Here is a 19,579-nt window from a genome sequence, read left to right on the forward strand (position 1 = left end):
TGTGGCAAGGCAATATAACAGGGGTGGCCAATGGTAGCTCTCCAGATGTGTTTCGCCTACAACTCCCATCAGCCCCAGCCAGTATGACCAGTGGCTGGGGCTGATGGGAGTTGTAGGCAAAAAACATCTGGAGAGCTACCGCTGGCCACCCCTGCAATATAAAGATCAGGAGTGACACATGGGGACAACCAAGGTTTTCACCAAGGACCACATTGTCTTGAAGATCTAAATATACTGTACTTACTACATCCATGTATCCAGTTTCTAGATTACAACTCTAGGCTACTACATATAATGTGAAGATGTGTCAAGCATATATATTTTTTCTTATGAAAGAAAAACAATATGTGAAAGCTGTGTCACTTTTACCTCACAAGAAGCAGACGCACGACAGACAGGTGTGCCAGACTTCACAATCTGCAAGCCTTGCTTGTTTTCATTATATTCAAACTAGCTTTGAGATATCTTAAGCTGACTGTTTAAGGCAGAACAAAATTTGAGTGCAGCAGCACCTTCAACACCAACAAAATTCTCCAGGGTATAACCTTTCATGGGTCAAAGCTCATGAAGGCCTTTTGTCCACCAAGAATGAAACTTCTAATTTCTTCTTCAACATGCCTAACCTTTTCATGTAGGTAGATACATAGGTGGAAGGTGCACCAGTTGCAGGGGCTTCATTTCCCTTTGGCTCATCCCTCCATAACGGCCGCGTATAAGAACCGCTCCGTACCAAAGTAACAGCAGATTCTCTGCAAAGGCATTGGGGGGGGGGGGAATCTTTAATTGAACTCTTTTGACATGTTTGCTGCATGCTGATAAACTGGAAATGTTTTAACTATTATTTTAAGCTGCCTTGAAGCATGGGAAAAAGCAGAATATAAAAGTTTTAATAAATAAATAAACCTTCAAAATGTAGCATCAAATACAGTTCTACACTTAGGCAACTCACGCTGTTGCTATAGCCATATGCATGCAAGACACCCAAGATTATCAAGAATAATCTAATGCTGGCATACACCATGCTATAAACTTTAGGTCACTACAGCATTGGTGCAAAATACACTCCTGTTAATCAGAATGATATGCAACAAATTACCATATTATTAATAATAAAAGTGGATGGTTTGTACCTATCACAAACATCATTATGTTGGACCACCCACAGGCAAGGTGTGATTATTACATAATCATAGGTCTCCCCAGGTATGCAGAAAAACCATGGGTTTGCAAACAAATCAGAAGGGAGGACCAGCCCCTCCCTACAGCCTTGCAAAATAAAAACTGAGCATATTCAAGGAGGTATGGGATGTTGGGGGAAGGACAAACAAGAGAGCAAAATGGCCTGCTCAAACTCCTGAAAGCATACAGAATCCCAGAAGGTGAGATCCAGGCTCCTGAGGTAATCTCTGTATTATCCCCTCCTCCTCCCTCATGGGTTCTTACTAGCCTGTAACTTGTATCATCATAATCAGGAATTGTGTTACCATTCTACTTGTTATTTTACATTAATACAAAAAAAACCCTTGTATTAATATGCAGTCAAGTCAAATTTAAAGAACAGATTTTTTAATATTATATTTCTATTAAGGGGGAGGAAGTGATTTCACAGAGATTATTTTGTGCAATAATAAACGAAGTGTGAACACAAAAAGCACATTATATCAAAAGCTGTCTGAAAACAAAAACTGGTTCATATAATGTTTCAAGTTTACTTGTACCCATATTCCCAACCTTTAAAAATGTGTTCTTACATTTACAATGAAACCAGAATATGCTAAGAGGCCTCCTCTATTATTTAATAATCTTGGTTGCTCTAGCTCTAACAAGCTCTAACAAGTTGATGGACAAGCAATATATGAACATACAAAAACAGGACAAACAAGGTAGCTACATTTCACCTAATAAAACTTTATGGAGGACAATGGAAAGTTTTACAATAAATAGGTTGTCCTACTACGTAATAATGTGTTGCATGCTTAGTTTAAACTCCTGCCATAAATGCATTTTGAGGATGCATGATATTTAGCAAGTGCTTTTCTTTGTTCCAAACAATTGTAACTTAAAACTGATAAAATGAAAATTAATGTATGCGTAGACACAGGGAAAGACAAAGATCCAATTCATAAAAGTTCATTTTTGTAACTGCCAGGCCCTAATTCAAGAGGTCTTACCGGTTTTCTTTTTCTTCCATGTCACCTGTACTATTTAACCTTCGAGGGGCTATTGAAGCAAAATAAATTTTGTTGTCCTTGTCCTGCTGGAACAAAATAAATCCTTTAAGACAGTGTATTTTAAGTTTTACAAAAATTGTAGCCTTTGGCAGTCCTGCTGGACCACTAAAACACTTTCTTCCTCAAGTGCTGTCCTAAATCACTTCTGCTGGATTTCTTTTAGTGTCTCTCCACACCTGCCAGGGTTTGTACTTGGTTTCAAATCCATGGATAACAGAAAGCCCTGATTAACATTAATCAAGGCTAAGGTCAGTGCCAATGTAACCCTTGACTATGGTGTGGCCTTAAGGGATATGAAGCATAGATTTTAAACTCTGTCCCTAAACATTTGTTGATGTTTACAGTTACAGACCAGAAGTGCTACATCTGAACATGATGAGAACGTCTGCCTTGGTGACTCAGAACAGTGAATAAACAAGCAAGCATGATCAGCAGCAATATATTTTTTTCAGAACAGAAGAGTCTGAGATAGGTTAGACTGTTCCAGTTAGACTGTTCTGTTTTAAAGGACAGTCTCTACTTTCTGAAGGCTGTCACTCTTTTTCAAGATTCTTTAGACTGGCACTCTGAAGCAAAGGATTGGATCCAACAGAGCATTTTTCTGTATTTTAAGGGACATTTGAGGCTTCAGCAGGAGAGATTAGAAGAGAAAACTTCATTTTGGGGACAGAAATCCTGCCTGTGGAAACACGGTACATATAATTATGCCATTACAGAGTATAATTAGAAAGTGTCTAAATATTGTTTAAGTGAAAACCTTACACACTGCAGCCTAGTTAGGGCCTTTCCATTATCATTTTTAAATACACCATAAAACTGTATGGTTGTTACTCACTGTTACACGGCATTCAAAACTATTTCATGACAGAAATACTGTGGTTTGAATCTCAGTCTCCCTGAACTTATATTTCTAGTATTGTGATGCTAGGAAAGCGTTACATATTCCCACCCCTCACCCCACCCCCGTTCCAGTCTAGTGTAAGTATTATGACCATGAAAGCACTGAAGAATGTGGATGCACTGGTGTCACAAGTCCTGGCTGGATAGTGCCTGTAACATTGCTTGCAACACAATCATGTAATTAAGAACTGCTTTCAAGGATTTTTCTTTTTCTTTTTTTAAAAAAGACACTTAAAGGCTGAGCATTCTCCCATCACACCAAGGCAACAAGATGGTCAGAACTATATTTTCTCTTTTGTAAAAAGAAGTATAAGAAAACTGAATGCTTCATACCCCACAGTTTCATGATACTTTTGCTTTTTCATGTTCCCTCTGTAATCCTAAAGCACACATCCCCCTATTCTCCCAACCCCGCTTCTTTTAATGGGGTCACATAAGTCTTTGCTGCAGACTACCACCCCATCCAAATATGTATCCAAATTACCAGAAGGTGCTAAATTCATGAAGGATAGCCTCTGGGAGATGTGGTGGTAGACAGTGCCATGAAGTCACATCCAATCTATGTGACCCCATAGATTTTCAATGCAAGAGATGGACAGATGCGTTTCATCTTTTCTTGTCTCTGTGTGGCAACCCAGATATTCCTTGGTGGTCTCCCATCCAAGTAGGGAGGGATGGTGGCTCAGTGGTAGAGCATCTGCTTGGTAAGCAGAAGGTCCCAGGCTCAATCCCCGGCATCTTCAACTACAAAGGGTCCAGGCAAATAGGTGTGAAAAACCTCAGCTTGAGACCCTGGAGAGCCACTGCCAGTCTGAGTAGACAATACTGACTTTGATGGACCAAGGGTCTGATTCAGTATAAGGCAGCTTCATATGTTCAAGTACTGGCCAGGGTCAATCCTGCTTAGCTTCTGACGAGATCAGGTTTGCCTCAGCTATCTAGGTCATGGTCCAATATCACCTGTCAGTAATGTGCCAAGAAAATTAATATACTGTACACCCAAGATTGCCCAGTACAGTAAAACTTTTTAGTGCATTCCATCAGAAAACAATGAATGGTTCACCTCACCTTACTAAATGTGAGGGAGCCAATCATGTTTAACTTTTGAGGTCTGACAGGATTGGGCTAGCCTTGGCATCCAAGTCAGCATGATAGATCTACTAGCCACAGAAGCTAAACCATCTCCATTTTCAAAGCTCATCTTGCTGCTTAAAGAACCAGCCATGACCTTCATGCCCTGTTTGTGGGCTTCCCAGAAGCATATGGCAGGCTACTGCTGGGAACAGGACTAGGTGGACTTTTTTATCTGACGGAGAACAATTCTTACGTTCTTCGTTTATGACAGATACAGGAATCGGGCATAGTCTCTGGGCTACATGACTCAAACACTATGGGGAAAGTCTACTTAAAATATCTTGAAATGGTTACTGCTGCCCAAGATTACTACTCACAAATTTTGAAGAATAAGAAACCATATTACTCCGCACCTTTTCTTTGTTGTCTAATAATGCAGAAATCCGAGGAGTTGAAGAAGAGCGATAAATTGAGCCTCCCTTATCTTTTAGCATATCACGAGGAGCAGTGCCTTCACTTAATGTGTTCTGACTGCTAGTTTTCCGTAGACCTAGCCTCCAAGAAGAGGGAGATTCATCCTTTTGTTCTTCAGATTTGTTGAGCAAAGAAGTAGTAAACTATAAAAGAAAAAAGATGACAAGGAAGACAGTCATAGGTATATCAACTTGACTAACCTCCTAAATAATTTCACTACACTAAGATTAACTTGTAAATATAAAAACAACTTAACCCAACAATTTCCACCTATTTCATCTTTCCTGCTGCAATCCCCTCCATCCCCCATGCTATTCCTTGAGGTGTCCTATCCCCTGGGAGCAGAATTTCATGGAGATCAGTGGGTTGCAGTGAGACTGGAGAGGCTGCAAATTCTATTCTGCTGATAGAAATCTGGATCCTACTAGGGTCATGCATAAAGCTGACAAACTAACAGCAGTACTGAGACATAAATATATGCTATCAGTTTTACTACTTTAAGTGCTAAGCCTTTACATCATGGATATGTGGAAAACATCCTTTGTATCCTTCTCCATATTCTGTATTCTACAAAAAAACATCTTTGTACACATCATTTTCAAATGTTGAATTCATTTATAACAAGCACAAACTTCATGCATAACTGGGATAATTTAGTTAGGTAAAATCTAATTTGTTTCAGTGTTAAAAAACCTCAACTCCTAAATTATAAAATACAAGTAGGGACCCGAAAGAAACTTGCAGGGAGGAGACATTTTTCTACCTTTGCTTCTTTCCCTTCCCCCTTCTTTCCCTTTCTTTCTCTCCTCAACCCAATACCTTCTTCTTTCTCTCCTCCCAAGCCAATTTCCCTTTCTCTTCTCCTTCCCCCACCAAGCCAATCCCCCTTTCTTATCTTTTCTGTCTCTCCATGCCAATTTCTCCTTGGTTTTCCTTCTCTCCCAAGCCAATGCCCTCTTTTTTTTCTCTCCCCCAGACAATCTCCCTTCTTTCTCTCCTAGCCAATGTCTCCTTTTTCTATCTGTGTTCCGCCAAGCCAATTCCCCTTCTTTCTCTCCCCCAATCAAATCACACCATATTTCATTTTCTCCCCCCCACAGCCAATTGCCCTTCTCTCCCCCAAGCCAATACCCTAATATTTCCCTTTCTCTCTCCTCAGCCAATACCCCTTCTTTTTCTTTCCCAAGTCCAAACCCCCATAGTATTCCAGCCATCAACTCAGATGGAATCTGCTTGGAATAAAAAGTTGTGTAGCCCAATCTAACAAGTGCTTGTTTGGTATGAACATATGTAATGCAGTGGGGCCCAAGCTTGGATCTGAAGACACATGATACAGCAACCTTGTTGAAGCTAAGAGTTTTAGAGTTAGTACCCAGTTTTAGAATTTTAGAGTTAGTACCCAGATGTGTCTGATTGGGAATCCAATATCTAACGCTTATTTCATGGAGGAAACATGATATAACCACTGTCACTGGTAGCAAAAGGCAACCTTAGATTCAACCTGTGTTATAGTTCAACAATACAATCCTAAACAGAGCTAGTCAATGGATTTATAAGGGTGCAACTCTGGTTAGGATTCCACTGTAAGTGAATTTTCACTTACTTTTCTGACAGGAGCCATAGTGAAAGTATTATGTTCAGGTGGAGGTACTTGTTCTGTGATGAGCGTCTGGGGCGCATAACTGGAGTGGTTAGCAAGAGACTCTTCCTTTCTCTCTAAAAAGATAGAAAATAGCATGGGCATAGCAGCTGTAAATACTTTCCCAACACTGTTCTAAACCTACTAGGACATGTGCTCCTGATATTCAGAGAACAGGCCCTCTGATCTTTTGACATTAAGGTATGTTGCTCAAAGCAAAGAAGAATAAAGTAGCATGGGTTGGATCCTACAAGCCATGAATGGAAGATAACTGTGGATCTCATCTCTACTTCTTTTTTTTTCTCCAGCAGCTTCTAGTGATTCAATAAAGCTGAAGCCAGGAGTGAGAGGGAGCTTCAGGGACAAAATGGTGTGGAACATAGAGGGATGCAGTGAGGAGGGAAACCCTCACTTTCCTCTTCCACCAGCAGGGTTCTGTGACATTTTACCCATGAGGATTCCCATTATTGCCAACCTCAGTTATTCTGAAAAGACTAGAAGGTGGGAAAGATTCATTTTTGTGATCATGAGGCCTGATACATCTTGTCATATTTCCAGAGCTTGAACAAAGAAGCAATTTTGTTTAGTTACATTATAAATTTGTATCTACTGGCTATCAATATATTCCCAGAGAGTACTTCCACAACCCCATGATAGTTACTGAATTCATTCAATCCAGAAGCATAAATAATGTTAAGCATGTACAGTAAAAAAAAACACACCACTATTTAGGCAATTTTTTCAAAACAAAAAGGTGAATGAAATGATCATTCTTATTGGTTATCTGTGAATTCATAGCGATGGGCTTTGTACCTGCACAGAGTTTCAGCACAGAAATGTCGAGAGTTAGCTTTTAGGCACAGAGATTGTCTCCTCTCACAAGGACAGCTTAAATTGTGCATGCCTAAAGTGGAGTAGTCTCATCTTACAAAATTAAAGGAATGCTGCAGAAAGTTAAAGGCATCGGGGGGGGGGGGTAGATGGGTTATGAGTGCACAGATGATCAGTCAAAGAACAGTTATAGGCAGGGCTTTTTTTGTAGCAGGAACTCCTTTGCATATTAGGCCACAAACCCCTGATGTAGCCAATCCTCCAAGAGCTTACAGAGCTCTAATTACAGGGCCTACCGTAACCTCTTGGAGGATTGGCTACATCAGGGGTGTGTGGCCTAATATACAAAGGAGTTCCTGCTACAAAAAAAGCCCTGGTTACAGGTATGCAATCTGTTTTCACTTCTTTGGAGAATCTGAGCAGAATACTTATGGTCACAGGCTAGCAAGATGAAGAAGAATACACATATATCTAGGACAAGAGTGTTGAGCACTGTCCTGCCAAAGAACGTATCTGCTGAGTCTGTGACATGAATTGGGGGGAAGTCTTGGCCCAGATGGCTAGTCTGCAGAGCTCAAAAAGTGTAATTCCTCTTCTAAAGGCAGATGATATGGTAACAGATCTAGTGGAATGAACTCTAAGGGTCACAGGAAGAGGAGTGTGACCAAGTAGCCAAACCACTGTGAAAATGTTATCTGTCTTTTCTTTGGGGCCTGAGAAGGCAAAGAACATGCTGAGCTCTTTCCTAAAAGAAACACGTCTCTCCAGGCAGAACAACAGTACTGTCTGAGCATCCAAAGAATGGAGGGGCCTCTCTGTTTCTGAGGCTGGAATCAGAAAGCAGGTAGGGAGGTTGAAATGAAATCCAGAAACTGCTTTTGGGGAAATGGCAATATCTGGGGACAGTACTACCTTGTTCTTGTCTACCTGGAAGTAAGCAGGGCTTGAGCACAGAGTTTACTCGCCCTTCTTGCCAAGCAGACCAACACCAGTAAGTACACCTTGGAGGTAAGGAGCAAGAAATAGCATGTACTTAATGAATCAAAAGACAATCACACTGGTGCTGGTGATGTAACAGTGGGTGGGAGTTTGATAAAAACTGCTTACCAATAGATGGGTGAAGACTGAGCAGCTCTGAATAAGCCATGTGGCAGAGATGACCACTAGACAGATGTTAAAAGATGTGTGATAACCCTAGAGAATGTGCTGAAGCAAAAATGGTAGAGCACTTCCACTTATATTCCTAGGATCTTCTGGGCAATGATATGAGTTTACTGGAGAAATATGGATTGGCTCTACTGGATCCCTCCAGACTTCACCAAACAGATACTGATGGAACAGTATGTCTGAGCAGTGATTGAGTCCAAGGCTCTGCCAGTGATTGAGTCCAAGGCTGTCCCAATAAACTGAATAGTTCTTACTAGGGGTCTAGGTTAACTACAGCTATTTGCACATTGTGGAAGAGAGGGAGACAAGATAGTGCTGTGAGTAGTCAAATGACACAGGACAAAATGGCTATCCCTTGATGGCAAAGTATTGCTACCACTGTCATGAGTTCATGAAAACTCTTAAAGCAGTGAAGGGGCCAAAGGGCAGCGTATTGTACCAGTAGTGGGGATTTCTGACAGCAAAACTCAGGAAACTGCAATGTGCAGATGGATACATCAAAATATGCATCCCTGAAGTGAACAGAACTGAACCAAGCTCCTGGCATTAGTAGAGGAAGGATGGGTGCTTAAGGTCACTATTCTGAACTGTAGTCATTGACTCTGCTCAGAGAGCCAGTTTGGTGTAGTGGTTAAGTTTGGTGTAGTGGTTAAGTGTGCGGACTCTTATCTGGGAGAACCGGGTTTGATTCCCCACTCCTCCACTTGCACCTGCTAGCATGGCCTTGGGTCAGCCATAGCTCTGGCAGAGGTTGTCCTTGAAAGGGCAGCTGCTGAGAGAGCCCTCTCCAGCCCCACCCACCTCACAGGGTGTCTGTTGTGGGGGAGGAAGGTAAAGGAGATTGTGAGCCGCTCTGAGACTCTTCGGAGTGGAGGGCGGGATACAAATCCAATATCTTCACCTTCTTCTTCTGCTCAGGTAGATGACTGAGTAACAACTTGCATCCTTCTTGGAAAGTGTACATTACCTGTAGTAGAACCCTCAGCCCTTTTAGGAGAGTGGCAGCACTTCTATAATTTCTTTCAGTAGAAAGAAGTCCATCTTGAGGACAAGGATAGAGCTGGGTACAAGCACTTGCATACTTTAGAGAAGGAGAAAACTCCTATTGTATTTACCAACTTCATAGGACTTGTTCTTCCAGGCTGCTTCAGTGGTGCCAAGATCAGTGGAAGTACAACCACTGGAGTCAAAAGCTTCAGTATCTGTTCTGACTGAAGAGCAGTGGAAGTGGCTGCCAGGCAGGACACAGTTAACCAACATAAAAACACAACAGACCGTCTCCACCAAGCTATCACCGTCAATATTATGAATGATTTTTCAAACACTATTATTTCTTATTTCTATGAAATGAATAGAGAATTGCTACAATAACATTCATGAAAACGCCTGCAGTGAAAGGCTCGGACACCTGGGTGGTGCAGGTGTGCAACAAATCACAAACAATGAGATAATCAAAATACAGTTCTTTCACAACAAAACATCCAGTGATCACCCAAATGAGAATGCTTCTCTTATGAAAGTCTCTTAGAGTTCTTGTAAATAGGTGAAAATTCTGGAAAGAAGCCAACAGTCAAGTCGATTACATGTTCCAGAGATGCTTTGTATTTCAGAGTCCTTTATCAGATCAGTTTTGGCTATTAAAGTTGGAACCCAATTCTCCAATTATAATCTCTAACCTGCACTAACTCATTTCTTGCAAATGGAAGAACCCTTGACGATGATAGCTCGGTCAAGGGTTCTTCCATTTGCAAGCAATGAGCTAGCATATTGAAAGTGATAATTCAGTGGAGACATCTATTGTGTCTTTATACTAATTAACTTGCTACCAAGGATTTCCTTATACTGTTTTTAGGCAGGACACAGTGGCCAAAGGCATACATGGCTAAGGACCTAGGAGACACAATCATATGCCTATGCCTAGGGTGGTGGGAATACACAGTGTGGTGACCATAAGATGTGAGACTACAGGTATATATATGGCTGGGGTATCTGGTCTGTGGAAAGTCCTCCAGGTGTTCTGAAAACAAGCTGACCAGTTAGATAACTGCATAGAAAGCACTATGGACCAACAAGATTTCTGAGACAATGATGATATTCTGAAGATTTCTGGTATCAGTTATGGCTCCACTTTCTGTAAGAGGCAGGCTAGAATTATGAAGCAGAAAACTGTGAAGAAATGTATACCACAGGGTCAGAAGGAGACTGATTTTCCATTAGCTGTGGCTGATGTTTCTGCTTTTGCTCCTTGTTTTTTTAGCAACGAAGCCTAACATTTTTCTAGCTTGTCTTGATAGACTGGCTTGGAGCTAATGGGCCAGGCATTTCTTTTTAGTGGCTTGTTTTCATAACTCATTCCCACTTGGGCATGCACAGTCCAAGCTGCATCTTTGAGGGGAGAGATTTTAACACCTTAAAAGACTGCTCTAGAAGTTTCTGAATCAAAACTCTGTGCAAAGCCCAGTGTAATGTACAGAGGCCATGAAAAAGTGAACCTTATCTTCAATTTAAAAGTACTGTTTTGTGTTACTACTGAATTCAAAATAAACTAGAATTTGGTAGCAGGGATTCAGTCCCTTTAAATCCAGAATGAAGCCAAAGATGTGTCCAAAGGCAATCTGAATCAGATCCTAATGTGTAGTGATGACATCAAGGCCAATGACACTGTCTTGGACCATCCTGTGGTTTTCATGATAGGAATCAGGCTTTCCTCAGCTCCCTGCATTACCTGAAATGCAGTAAGACTGTCTTGTCAATACCAATAAGTTACTGTAGTCACTGTAATGAGTTCTGCTTCAGAGAGTGCTATCAATAGCACAAAGAAGAAGAAGAAGAAATTGGATTTATATCCCACCCTCCACTCCAAAGAGTCTCAGAGTGGCTCACAATCTCCTTTACCTTCCTCCCTCACAACAGACACCCTGTGAGGTGGGTGGGGCTGAGAGGGCTCTCACAGCAGCTGCCCTTTCAAGGACAACTCCTGCAATAGTTATGGCTAACCCAAGGCCATTCCAGCAGCTGCAAGTGGAAGAATGGGGAATCAAACCCAGTTCTCCCAGATAAGAGTCCGCACACTTAACCACTACACCAAACTGGCTCCCAACCATAAAATTTAGTGTAAAAGTAACGCGCTACATGCAAGGTTGCTAGAGTCCAGAGCAGAAAAAAATGAAAAAATACTCCAAGGAATTAAACACCAACATAATACTATTTAATCATTATTTCACTGCTTCTCCATACTTTGCCTGGAGATTTGTCATTTTCAGCTCCTGTAACAACTCCCCTTCTTTGTAAGCCAAGTGCATTGGTGTTAGAAGAAAACAAACATTGCAATGGGAAGGGAGAAGAGCTGTGTTACTTGTCAGCCACCCAAGAGGTGCTCACGTCACTTTTACAACCACCTTCCTGGCAACACTCTCAGATTCCAGTCATCTTGCTACAAGACATTGCTGTCCAAGTGCAAGCACATCGTGCTGTCACCAAGACGTTCTGGATCTCTGGCAAGTAAAGAACAGCTACACATCTGTTACAGTATAAACTGAATGGTGACTTATAGAGATCCCAAAATAAATGGCAAACAGTTCCCGAGTGGAACACACAAATGTCGCAGAAGTCTCTTATAAATAAATACTCATATTTCAAAAATACAGAGTCAACATGGTAATCCTAAATATATACTATTGATATAGTATTTTCTGTCATGTAAGACTGATTTTTATCTGCATTGATCTTATATCTCAGAGCATGAAGAAGCTTTTCAATATGTCTTTGTAAACACGGGGGAAGTTGTGAATTCACTACTTTTCAAGGCAATCCCTACTTTTAACAATTCTGTAAAGCATATTACCTGCCTTTTTTTCAGTATCTGATTCTGAAACATCATCTTCCTCAGCTTCTTCCTCAGAACTGGAGCTACTGGATTCTTTATGTTCTTCATGGTCTAGGGATTTCAGAGTGTCTGGCTCATAAAGAATCTTCTCTTTGCTGAAATACAAATGTTTAAAGATGCATTCACCACAATGAAATAGTAAGCTAACTAAACAATGTGCTATAGGAACTGACAAGATAAGAACACTTCAGATCACTGGTACAGGCTGTGTACAGAATCTTACTGCTGATCAGTGTGAGCAACTACTTCCTTAGCATTGCTATGGAACTAGTTAAAACGGTTCCTCAGTGGAACAGGCTTCCTCAGGAGGTGGAGGTTTTAAAACCTTGGAGGTTTTAAAACAGAGGCTAGATGGCCATCTGACAGCAATGAAGATCCTGTTAATTTAGGGGAGGTATTTGTGAATTTCCTGCATTGTGAAAGTGGTTGGAGTAGATGACCCTGGAGGTCCCTTCCAACTCTATTATTCTATGATTCTAATACTAATGCAATTATTATAAGCTTATATCTGTATACATGAAACAAATTGAGATGGGAAGGAGAGGCCAAGTGGCAGGGGTAATGCCAGTTCCTTGTACATCTCTGTTTCCTAATTCCTGACATTTCTCCCCAAAATCACATCATGAGACTGGTGAAATAAACCACACAAGATGCCCAACCATGTCTAGTCTAGAAAGAACACATGCACTATTTGAAGTACAACATGTATTTTTAAAAAGCATAGATATAGCAGGGCATGGAAAAAGCCTCAAAGCAAAATTTCAGTGACTGGAAAGATATGGGAGGAGATGTACAATACATAACACTGCTCTACACAACACAGCAAAATTCTAGCCCAGTGATTTATGACAAGTTCACAGCTACTCTTTCAACTACAAAACCAACCTGTTTTAAGCTCACTTAACTCTGAGTCCTACCCTGTTCCATTTTTTAAAATTTGTTATTTCAATTTATATTTTGCCCTCTTTGCAAGTGGGCTCAGGATGGATTACAGCAGGATTTAAAGCATCAAATATTATAAATAGTTAATGGTCTGCTAAGTTCTAACTTTTCAAGATGGTTCACATTTCCATTTTTCCTTCTGTTCTCCTACCAACCCCCACAAGATGTCAGGTCATAAGATACCCATGCCCATACACTTTTAAACAGAAAATCTTACTTTCTGAAGAGTCCACTTTGAAGTTTGCCATTTATATCAGCTTCAATTAGCTTGTTTCTTGTCTCTTCACTACGCAACTGCCAAACACATAATTGAAAGGCCATTTTAAAGAAGATATAATACCTGGTAGATCATTTTAATTATCCAGTATGACGAGGTATATTCCATACAAATGGAAACATTGCAACCTATTTAATTGCTTAGTTCTAACAAGAATTTATTACCTGGAAGCCATAATATTGTGGTCATATTCCAGGGAATATCAACCTCTTCACCTTTCTTTTAAACTCTAGCCTCTTCTTCCCTCAATACCTCACAGTAGGTTTATTGCGAAACTCAGGCTCATCAGCATCATTGGCTTCTAGTATTATGGGACAGGGAGACAAAATTCTACCTACATTTTCTATCCCATAATGTAAATCACCCCAGCTAGAAAAGAATCACTCCATTCTGAGTTGGGCTCAGACCCCTTCAAAGTCATATCAGCCCTCAGAATTTCCTGACTGTTACATCTGCCATCCCAAGCTGGTAATCCTCGGAGTATTTCTTTGAAAGGTGCAGCAGGAAGACACATGGGCAACAACTCCCACTACAAACTTGCTTGGTTCATGTTCTTCAAGAATTCTTTTTTTTATCTTGGCAGCGGGGAAAAACACCTACATCTATGATGGTTTTCTAATTTCTGTTCTATTAATATAAGTCCTATGTTGTAAGGGGGGGATAATATAATTCTAGCAATAATAATGTCTTAAAAGCCATCAAGGTGATAAGCTAGGAAGACTCTCCTGGCAAAAGAAAACCAGGCACAGTCAAGCAATTGGACAAATATTTAACTTACAGCTAGTCCACTTTCCCCAAACAGTCTCATGTTAAAAATTCTACTTCACACATGCTGTTTTCCATAATGTAGAGCACTCTTGACTCTACTGCAAACTCCACTGTACAGCTCAGCTTCACAACTTTTCATTTTGGAAATGTCAGTTTGGCAACAAAAGGTAACCATAAGTATGCATGATTCTGACCAATTTCGACAAATTAATTCAGGGTCAAATCACAAATTAATGGGAGATCCATGACCTGAGCTCCTTACATTTTTTTTAACTGTAAAAAGCAGTCATATCTGTCCAATGGGAATCTGTTTCAGTGCACTGGGGCAAGATGACATCACTTTCAGAAACATTTTCCCATCAGAAATACCCTACTGCCATCACCTGAATGCAGCGGCAGTCCTTCTAAACTGTGCACAGGTACTTTTTTAGAAGGTAAAAAATATATTCACAGATTTTCTATATTATATGTAGTTTGATCACCAGTGTTTGCCTCCACAACTGGACTGGCTGGTTATCTTCTTGCTCTTTCTTTAAACCATATAGGAGATAGAACCAGAGATGTTGGCTAGAATGAGGCTAGGAAGGGACTCACCATATTCTGCTTCTTCTGCAGCATCTCTAAGTGTTCAACCAGTCCCTCATCAGCCACATCAAATGGTGTTTGACCCTGATAATATGTGCAAGTAGAAAACAAAGCAATCATACAGGACAGTGTTTCATTAGTATGAAAAAAAATCTTTACTAGTAGAAAACAACTTTTAAAAAACAATTCATATCCTAGAAGCTAGTAAATCTCAGGATTTGACAACAGAATTTCCCACATCCTTTCAATTTATACGATGCCAAGTAAAGTTGGTATGTGTTTAGTTATCCTATGGTAATATTAGTTTGAATAATCAGATAAAAACATGGGGCAACAGCTGTGATGGAACTTACAACACAGAAAGAGAAGTATTAATTAACTGGTAAAGTTGTAAAGTTTGACTATAGTTCAAAGACAGAAATGGGCTGCAGCATTGGATACACTCTCTACCATAGCCCCTCCTTTCCCCAGTTTAAAATCCCTGCCCATGACCCAATAAACTTAACTATGAGTGAAATTATAACTATTAACTATGGCTAACATGCTGCTAAACAGGGTTGTCCTGAATAAGGGTTTTCAAACCCAATTCAAATCTTTGTTAGGCTGGTGTAGATGAAAACCTTTCACCATGACTAAGAACAGGGGGAAATTTGCATTAGAAAAGGAAAGGAATAGGAGAAAGGAATGTGTGATCTCACCTGTTTATTCCCAATCTTTTAACTATGGCTTAAAGTTTTAAGAGTTTAAAACTGCACCAGGCTATTGAATCACTAGCAGTGCTATCCAGTCAATCAACAATTACAATTAAATGGAACAGTATTAATGAAGCATAACTAACTCTGTTTGAAGATTATCACTCATTCATGCCCACCTTATTCTATAGGAAGACTACCCCAAAATGGAAAGTTAGAAACAGGATGGTGAAATGCTGAGTAGCTGTCTGTCTGACATACTGTCCTCCTGGAAGGCAGCATTAGTAAGCCAGTCAAAATTCCAGCCAATAAGAGATCTGATTTCTCCCAGCAGCTTTTGACCAGCCAAAAACAAGCAGAGATGTAATTATAGCTGGTGACTCTCCCAAGCTTTTGTAGGAGCCGGAAATACTGAGTTGGATTTAGTAATCTATCAGGGAAGGAGCTGACAGCAGTGGATCTTTCCTGTTTGCGCCTCCCCCCTCACACCCAGGAATTTGATTCCCAGGGTCACAGGATCTGTGCACAGTAACTAACACAGATTGGTGGTCAGGAGTGAGGAATGGGGAGAAATCCCTCCTTCCTTCCCTTCTATCACTGAAACTCCACTAATGGAAGAAGCAAGAGGGAGTGATTTAACACCTTTTGCTGATTCACTGCAGCTCACCAGCCTGAATGGCTATTACTCTACCTGGGTCCTGTGACCTCGAGAATAAGCTTTTTCAGATTTGGGACTTCTAGTGGGAAGGGAAAGTATAGATGAACCATATCTTTGCGTGAGCAGATTGCTGGATCCAATGAATTGATTGAAACTGAAGAACAAGACTGAAAACTCTGATATCTCATTTGAATTAGTATTTCTGACTATTTTCAAATTAGGCTATGTTAAACTGTATGTGAGTGATTTTATTTGCAAATTCAGCAGCAGCATGCTGGAGCTTGATCTCGGTTTTAAAATCTAAATTATTTTAGTAATTGGAGGATGGTCACAGACCGGAACCTTTCTTTTACAAATGCTAGAATTTTTCAGGCTTCCATTTGTTCTAATTCAAATGTCAGCTTTCAGCTTCCATATTGCCAGAACACAATAAACATGGGAAGTGCCTTTCCTCATTAACAGAAAAATGGAAAAAGATTACCATGTTGGAAAGGATGGTTCTCAGTGGAGCTTCTGGCCCTAAGTAGTTAAATGCCAGACCTAAAAAATTCTGTTTCCAGCAACACTGGTTTCAAAATGTATTTCCAGATGACAAGGAATATAAAGGACATGCTTTATGCAATCTATTTAGCTTTAGGCTCTAACAGCAACAAGCAAGCACATCACATATGCAACTTAAGAGCACATTTGGCTTGCCAAGAATGTGGTCAAGATTTCCAATAGAAAACTGTCCTCACCTCTGAGGATTATTATATTTAGTCTGAGACTCACTAACCAGCTTGTTCCTGATGTCCATGTCACAGAGTGCTTCAGCCAAGATAGAGCAAGCTTCCTTCACTCCCCAGTGTGCAGCAGCATGTAATGGAGTCCAGCCATCATTGTCCTGGACATTTACATCATACCCAGCTTGAATCAGAAGCCTAAAGAAAATAAGCGAGTGAAAATGCAGCAGTTCAGTCATGCAGTTAAACAGCCCCTGTGAATAGTGTGAAGTAGCTACATGAAAGGGGCTGCCCCTGTGTCACAGACTAGCGTGGAAAAGTAGACAGTTTTAAAAAGTCATATTTAGGGTAAAGGTAACAGCTTCCATTAATGTAGCTGGTGCTGGTGACTAGTTCTGATGAAGGCTGAGACCCAAAAGATGAGTCATCAATAGATAGCAGTAGGCAGCTGTATACCAAGGAAATGGCTTAAGTGGGCAGAAGCAGATCGAGGGACAAAAAGGGAAAGATGCAACAATGACATTTTTTCAGTGCATTACCTTTTGAACACATCATGTAATTAAATATGGTTATCGAACATCTGCTGTATCTGCAACTCTCCAGAGCCTCAGGAAGAGGTTTTGTCCAACTTTCCTAACTAAATTCCTTCTAACTGTCAGGGATTAAGAATGGGATCTTCTGTAAAACACATGCTCTGCAACTGAGCTATGGTATTCACTCTCCGATAACAAATTTTCAAAATTCCCTGCATCCACGCTTCATTTCTGATCAACTGTTGTAGTGTGAAATGATGACACTCATTTTCGCCACCTTCCTGCAACATACAAGAAGGAAGCAGGGAGGTGGGTTGATCCTACACAACATTCTTGAAAGGAAAGAGGGGTTGGATGAGTGAATATGATGCTGAGTTCTACAAGTCCGATAAGACTGCTTCTAAGCTGCTCTTCATCCAAGGGGCTAACACTCCTATCGCAACTGTACATTGCTGTAATGATGCAGAAAGATCGTTTGCTGAGTCTGCTGATCCCTCTAAATTTTTTTACTCAGAATGCAAAGTCAATATTCAGAAGTTCTTTAAAATCAATTCTGGCAAGGAAATGATAAAGGAAAGTAAAATGAACACTCAAAATTTTACCACATACTTTACCTCTCTGCTTTTTAGAGCTTGGCCTCAAAAACTGTTACCTTCATGAGTCAAAGAAAAACCATATTTAAAAGCCACATGCCAAACTAGGATTCATATGCTAACATAGAACAAATGGTGGAAGCATAAAGAATCAGTTATACAAATCTAAATTCAACAGGGAGTTGGTGCCATGCAAGTAGAAAATGAAACACCTGTGAAAATGAAAGTCGTAGTGATAAATTAACAATGATAAATAAGTTTACAGATGATTTCTAGTGTAAAGAAAAGGATGAATGGTCTTATGACAGTCAGCAAGCAACCTTCTGCTTGTCAAAGAAGAAAACTACTAAAACTGGGAATAGAATGTTCATTCTCAAATACGGATATCTGCTGTTCTTTCAGCTGGCCAGCAGTCAGTGAAGTCTTGCCCTGGAAAAGCAGCACAAAGCAAGCAGCTTCACAAAGTGCTACAAATTAAGTCAACTGATAACTATTACTTTGGCTGATACGGAGGCAAATCTTTTATATTTACACATGCAAAAAACAATGCTGCAATATCAGCTAAGCTTCTACCCAGCAGTTACAGTCCTATCCTGAAATTCTAATGCTTTGAGCACAAACCTTATCCGCTAGCCTGCTGCAAAGACAGACAACTATACATTACCTTGGGACCACTACTGCATCTTATATTTTACTGCCTGCAGCCTGAATAAAGAGACAACCTTCACCTGAAGTCCTTTTTCTAGAGGACTTGGAAATATTCAGTTACAAGGGAAATGCCACATCTGTTTATCTTTATAGGGTCAGCTCCAGAACACAGTGATGTCAGCTATTAAGTAAGGCCCACTAAAATGAGAACACAACTATGTTCATTCTACCAGGAAAAAACAGGTTGCTTACCTGTAACTGATGATCTTCGAGTGGTCATCTGTGCAGTCACACACATGGGTCTTGCCGCAGGCAACGGATCCATACCTCGGAGCTCCAATAGCTCGTTTATAACGTCTTTTGGCGCGCTTTCCTCCCGCCCTGGGGAGCAGGCAGCGACCGCGCATGCCTGGAGCGGGGGGAGAGCGCCCATTCCACTCAGTTTCTTCCAGCCGCCATTGGCACTGACACTATACAAGGTTAAGCAACAATTACAGGAGGCCAGCAGCGGGGAAGGCTGGGTGGGCGTGTGTGACTGCACAGATGACCACTCGAAGATCATCAGTTACAGGTAAGCAACCTGTTTATCTTCTTCGTGGTCTCTGTGCAGTCCCACACATGGGTGACTAGCCAGCTAGATATCCTGGAGGAGGGTGCTGGTAAAGAAGAAAGTTAGTCACATAAAGCAACCAGGTCAAATGCAATGACAGCATATTAAACAACATGGAATGCAACATAAAGATGGAAGCGGATGCACTCACCCGTGGCTTCAGTGGAAGATGGATCTGAGGACCGCTTGGCCGAAGGAGGCGTCACGTCTCGCACGAACGTCTAGCGCATAATGGGAGACGAACGTGGATGGGGAGGACCAGGATGCAGCCGCACAAATGTCCTCCAGAGAAACGCCTTGCAGAAAAGCCGAAGACGTCGAGACCGCTCTAGTAGAGTGGGCCTTAAGG

At 40.8% G+C, this 19,579-nt stretch overlaps 1 protein-coding gene across 16 annotated transcripts in view; it reads right to left on the bottom strand.

Moving 5' to 3' along the window:
- Positions 1-19,579, bottom strand: part of PPP1R12B (protein phosphatase 1 regulatory subunit 12B) — a 158,774-nt gene that overhangs the window by 101,715 nt on the left and 37,480 nt on the right. For 7 of the 16 annotated variants that reach the window (XM_060231141.1, XM_060231142.1, XM_060231139.1 and 4 more), the window contains exons 5-12: positions 16,900-17,044; positions 14,784-14,858; positions 13,362-13,438; positions 12,161-12,297; positions 6,283-6,395; positions 4,619-4,822; positions 2,172-2,257; positions 624-749 (exon numbers count right to left, since the gene is read on the bottom strand). In XM_060231141.1, the coding sequence (XP_060087124.1) occupies positions 624-749; positions 2,172-2,257; positions 4,619-4,822; positions 6,283-6,395; positions 12,161-12,297; positions 13,362-13,438; positions 14,784-14,858; positions 16,900-17,044 (963 nt within the window). Of the gene's footprint in view, positions 1-623; positions 750-2,171; positions 2,258-4,618; positions 4,823-6,282; positions 6,396-12,160; positions 12,298-13,361; positions 13,439-14,783; positions 14,859-16,899; positions 17,045-19,579 lie in introns of those variants that run through there. The other 9 variants (XM_060231148.1, XM_060231140.1, XM_060231137.1 and 6 more) reach the window with 4 other exon arrangements.

This window comes from Heteronotia binoei, chromosome 2 (assembly GCF_032191835.1).
Source record: "Heteronotia binoei isolate CCM8104 ecotype False Entrance Well chromosome 2, APGP_CSIRO_Hbin_v1, whole genome shotgun sequence".
In the NCBI taxonomy this organism is placed as follows: domain Eukaryota; kingdom Metazoa; phylum Chordata; class Lepidosauria; order Squamata; family Gekkonidae; genus Heteronotia; species Heteronotia binoei.